Source organism: Trifolium pratense, linkage group LG5 (assembly GCF_020283565.1).
Source record: "Trifolium pratense cultivar HEN17-A07 linkage group LG5, ARS_RC_1.1, whole genome shotgun sequence".
NCBI classification, from domain to species: Eukaryota; Viridiplantae; Streptophyta; class Magnoliopsida; order Fabales; family Fabaceae; genus Trifolium; species Trifolium pratense.
In genome coordinates, this window is record NC_060063.1 from 55,895,520 (window position 1) to 55,901,047 (window position 5,528).

Consider the following 5,528-nt stretch of genomic DNA (forward strand, 5'->3'; position numbering starts at 1 on the left):
TTTTTAAGGTACTCATTAAGTATGAGCTAAATTGACATCCATATTTTTCCTGATCATTTTTAGATTCTGATAGTTTTTTAAAAGCCGTGACAGCAAACAAATGCAATATTTTTAAAAGTAATTATTTTTATAAAAATAAAAGTGATACTAATAGTTAGTTGGTTCAGTGGTGATTGGCGCTGAACTAGGTAGGAAAGACCGCGGTTCGATCCCTGCAACTACAATCGGAAGGTTGAAACCACTTGATGCCAAAATTGATCTCGAACCAGATTAAACTGGTGGCGAAATAAAAAAAAAAATAAAAAAATAAATGGGAACATTCATTCATTTATGTTAACCTTTACATAACAGTTCACTTCTTACTTGACAGTTTTTTCATCATCGGAGACGCCGTGGATTGATGGAGCCAACCAATCACATATGGGTCATCGTCAAAGAAACGGTTCGTTAATTCCTTCTCTATCTAAGTTCTTAATAATAATAATAGTAATAAATTTGCAATTCCATTTGATTTTTGAATGTTGTTGTTGTAATGTAGAATGGGATTCAAAACATACATTTTAGGATGAGAAGAAATTATCAAATGAAAAAGATGATGAATGTTTACTGTGATCGTTCATCTCTTGATTTCGACTCAATCGTTTTTTTCTTTAAAGGTGTTCGCATTTGGCCAGATCAGACTCCATACGAGGTATTAGTACTTCCTTAATTTCTCTTTTTGTTAGGATTCAATTATTTGAACTTATCCGCGGCGGCGCCGATAAACACTTGTGATATTGTTTGGGAGAACTTACTTACTTTTGAAAATAGATTATGAGATGTTCATAAGTTGTTTTTAGTAAGCTAAGCTCTTTATGATTAGCTTATGAAAATAGTTTGACTTTGATTTTATCTTTGTGCAGTAGAAATAGCTTATTCATAAGCACTTTATGGGCCTGTTTGTTTGAGATTTAAAAAAAAATGATTTTTTTGAAAAAAAATTATTTTCAAGAAAATAAAGCTATTTTCTGTTTGTTTACAATAAAAATCTATTTTTTTTAAGATGGTTAAGGATGATGAGTGATAAAAAAATGGATTTTGATAAAAGCTAATGAAAATAGATTCTCATTTTGATGAAAAAAATGATTTTTTTACTAAAATCATTTTTGAAAAAATCTGAAACAAACACAAGTAAGATAAAAAAAATGGATTTTTTTTGGAAAAAATAGATTTTTTTGATGAAAAATCTTAAACAAAGAGGCCCTATATGTAAAGAGCTTATGCAATTAGCTGCAAAATAAGATGGTTATCTAAATATAGGGCTAAAATCACTAAACTTTTAGGGTTTGTTTGAGAGATTAGAAGGGAAAGAGAGGGGAAGACTTTGGAAAAAGAAACGCGGAAAGGAAAATGGAAGAAATGATGATAAATGTATTGGAAAACACATTTCCATGAATGCTACCTTTAACCTTTAAAGGACTAAAAACACCAACGCTTTTTGACACACAAATTTGATAACAAACTTACACAACAATTTAGATGGTTAACATATTAACAAAGTTCAAAAAAAGGTGGTTAATTGCGTTCGGTGGATAATTAATTTCTATAATAAGGTGTCACAACTAATTAACCATGCTCTCTGAATGTGATTAACTGTGATTTCTTAGGTGTTCAAATATACATCACATACATTAGTCATAATCTGTGTTAAAATTTACACCTAAAGATCATGGTTAATGCCGTTGAAAATCGTGGTTGGTTCAGTGGAGACTTTTAATTAGTAAGAACACTTTGTTATATTCATTAATTATCTATCTAATGCAATTAATCAATGTATTCGAGTCTAAACTGATATTTTATAACTAAACAAATATTTAACTCATTATTGTTATACTCTATATTATTGAGTTTTGACTTGAAAATTATATTTTGCTGCAGCTGGATATAGATGATGGGGATGAAATAGATGCTGCCTTGTATGAACATTGGAGAGCATGCATCAACATCGATGTCAAAGGCCAGGTTCGTCTGTTCCTTCCATTCTTTTGGGTTTTCTTATTAGTAACCTTTTCACCAATATTATCGATAACTGATCTTAATAGGGTCTTTGGTCTATCCATGTTTTTTCATCCACAATGCTCAAATTCGAGTACTAACTGTAAGATATTTGAGTCCATATCTACTTGGAGCAAGTTAATGTTGGTTGAGGACTGAGGAGGCTTTGTTTATGGTTTATTTTGAATCTGGATTCATGGGGTTGGATGAAATTTAAAACTTAGAAGTTCCGTTGTCGAAAGTAGGTTTTTTGGAAGGAGATGAGCTTTTGTTTGCCTTTGAAAGAGGAAAAACAGTGTTTATCTGACTTTGGATTTTCTATCCAGATTTTACTTTGTTACTAAAAGCCTATTGAAAGTGTTATTGATAGAATATTCATAAATTGAAGTTAAATAATTTGAATTCTTCACTTAAGTTAAAGTTTTAAAAAGGTCTTTTATCTTCTTTTTTTCGTGTCAAGTTTGTCCTTTATAAAATGTTTACACATTTGAACCAACTTTTGTTCTTAATCCATCCACTTATGTTACACTCTAAGTGGATTAAGAATCAGTGTCTATTTGTGGTGCTGAGTTGTGAAACATTGTTTATAGTATATATCATTTGATGGTCAATCACACAACTTTTGTAACAAAAATTGATTAAGAATGAAAGTTGTCTCAACCGTGTAATGATAAAAGATCAAGTTATTGTCATAGCTTTGGAAACCTGAACTTGTATCACCCTAATTTGGGGATTTCGGATATTGTAGGTTGGGTACGAAGCTTCCTACAGCTTCCAAAGAAACCGTCCATTGAAAAAGCTTATGGATGAATATTGCTATCAATATAATCTGGATGTTAGCCAAGTTGGTTTTTTGTTTGATGGGCGTCTCGTCCAAGCTGAGCAGACTCCACACGAGGTTTGTGTTTGTCAACATCTCTTCATTATTTATTTCATTTAAATGTTGGCTATATTCTTATAATAATGATTGTCTCATTGTCATAATTCTTGGTTTTCTGCTCCAAATTATATTTGATGCAGCTGGGAATTGAAGATGGCGATGAAATCCTTGCCATGCTTCATCTGAGAAGACATGTTTAGTGTTTATGAAGAAATGCTTGCCATGCTTCATTGTAGATGAAATTAGTTTAACTTTGGACTAGGCAAGTTAATGCAGAATATATGTACCTTCTATTTTCTAGTAATATTATGCATCAGTTGCAGCTGTACTTTGCACTTCCTAATTAATTAATCTTAGGTAGTATAAATTATGGATGGGATTATCAGACTCATAGTTAATATGCATCAGTTGGCTCCATGAGGTTGTGATCTGTAGAATATATGAACTCTGAATGGCTATTGTATTTTTTTTTTTTTGACATGTAATTTTAGTTTTGATGGTTTCTAATAGTTGATTTCATGAAAAGATATAAACTATATGTTGATTTCATGATCTCTTTATTATAGAAATTTATCAGTCCTTAAAAGTTAAAACATTGCATTATAAAATTGAAAGTTCACATTAGATAGTGCGAATCCAAAAATATTTTCAATTGATGCTCTTTTCATGTTTTCTTTATACTTTGAGGATCAAAGTTATATTAAACTCTAATCTAGCTTGGCTTTATAAGTGTTATTAACATTTAAAAAATATTTAAAATTTTAACAAGATATAATATAATGATAGAGATAATGACTTAATTGATACAATGTTAGATTGACCAGAACAGTGAAATAATAAAATACATGACTCGTATTTAACTGATGTCATAAAGACAGAGTTGTGAATTTTTGCTTTTAGCAAGTATTGTCGACCTCCAATAGAGTTTCTAATAGTAGTATTTTTTAACATTAATTTACAAAAGATTATTTATAAAGATGGTCTAATGTAGCAGTCACATCAAAATTATTGTAGTATATCATATGTTCCCATTGGCATAAGTTATGGTGCTTATGCACACCATGCATAAATACCCCAGATTGCTTAGCGCGTCCCCCAGTTTGCTTAATGCATCCCCAGATTGCTTAGCGCGTCCCCCAGTTTGCTTAATGTATCCCCAGATTGCTTAGCGCGTCCCCCAGTTTGCTTAATGCACCCCCAGTTTGCTTAGCGCGTCCCCCAGTTTACTTAGCGCGCCCCCCAAATTGCTTAGCGCACCCCCCAGATTGCTTATCGCGCCCCCCACCCCCAACATTAATAACACACAAAACCATTCCACAAGCAGAATAGTTTTGGATTCCAACCCTCTAAAACCATTTGACAGTAAAAATGATTTTGGCATTATAAGTACATCTAATGTGAAACCATTCCACAACAAAAATGGTTTTGGGGGACGCACGAGAAAATTTGGGGGTGTGAGAGAAAAAATTGGGGGCACGCGAGAAAATTTGGGCGGTGCGCTAAGTATATGGGGGGGGCGCTAAGCAATTTGGGGGTGCATTAAGCAATTTTCATTATTTATGCATGGTGCATAAGGAAAAAGCTTATGCACCATAACCACTCCCGTTCCCATTTGATATTTGGCAGGTTGAAATAGAACTTCTAGCAATGGTTGAAGTTCGAACTTTGAATCTCTTATTTTTATGCGTGAATCTTATTTCTATATTGTTCTGTCTATTAAATAAATAAAAATAAAATAAAAAATGCATGGTATGTACTTCCTCCATACCATAATATATGTCATTTTGACACTTTTACGCATATTAAGAAATATAATGATTGTTGTATGGAAAAGAAAAATTATGAGTTAGTTTACAAAATTACCCTTCATTAATTGTATGAGAAGATAACATATATATTGTGGTAGGGAGAGTAGTTTGTATTGTTACTTCCTATCAGAGCATAAAGTAGTAAGCTCTAATCTTTGATCAGAAAATCTTTTCACAAAATCATCTAAATCGTCTGCATCACCTATTGCATCTACATCAAGAACAGAGCAGTCTAAGACGTAGACCCCAATTTGTGTAAGCATCTATCTAAGACTTTCAATCTTCTTGCACACTCTTTCATTTTTCTCATTTTGTTTGAATTTGTGATTTAGTTATTCATTTTATTACTATTTTTGTGTGTTTATTATTATTTGTTGGAGAAATCTATATATTTTTAATAATACACTTCGTCCGTACCAAAAACACGTAACTTATTTAAAATAAATTAAAAAAATGTTAACTAATGTTTCAGGTATTAGTTAAGGAAACTAAAAATAAAAAAGTTGTTTTGAAACTTTGTAGTTAATATTTTTAAATATAAATAATACTATTGTTTTCAATGTATAATATACCTTTTTATATTCTTAAGTAGAACCACACTAACTCTTAATTTTAAATGCAATATTTTAGACATATATCTACTAATTATTAGAACTATATTTTATTTTTCTGATGATGGGAATGTGTATGATCAATTTTTTTTTTCTTTCACCCTTTGGTTCTTAGGGGAAGGGGATCCTAGTAGTCTAGAGTTTGGGAAAAATTCTAGCATCAAGTGATTCCAGTCTCCTCCCAAATGCAATTGC

The 5,528-nt window shown here is 31.5% G+C and overlaps 1 protein-coding gene across 1 annotated transcript; it reads left to right on the forward strand.

Moving 5' to 3' along the window:
• Window positions 1–299: 299 nt before the first annotated feature.
• LOC123885002 (small ubiquitin-related modifier 1-B-like) lies at window positions 300–3,242 on the forward strand. The gene is made up of 5 exons (XM_045934236.1): window positions 300–442; window positions 539–691; window positions 1,918–2,001; window positions 2,783–2,932; window positions 3,055–3,242. Exons 1-5 carry the CDS (start codon window positions 401–403, stop codon window positions 3,112–3,114), a joined length of 489 nt encoding a protein of 162 aa, XP_045790192.1. The 5' UTR covers window positions 300–400; the 3' UTR covers window positions 3,115–3,242.
• Window positions 3,243–5,528: the final 2,286 nt, after the last annotated feature.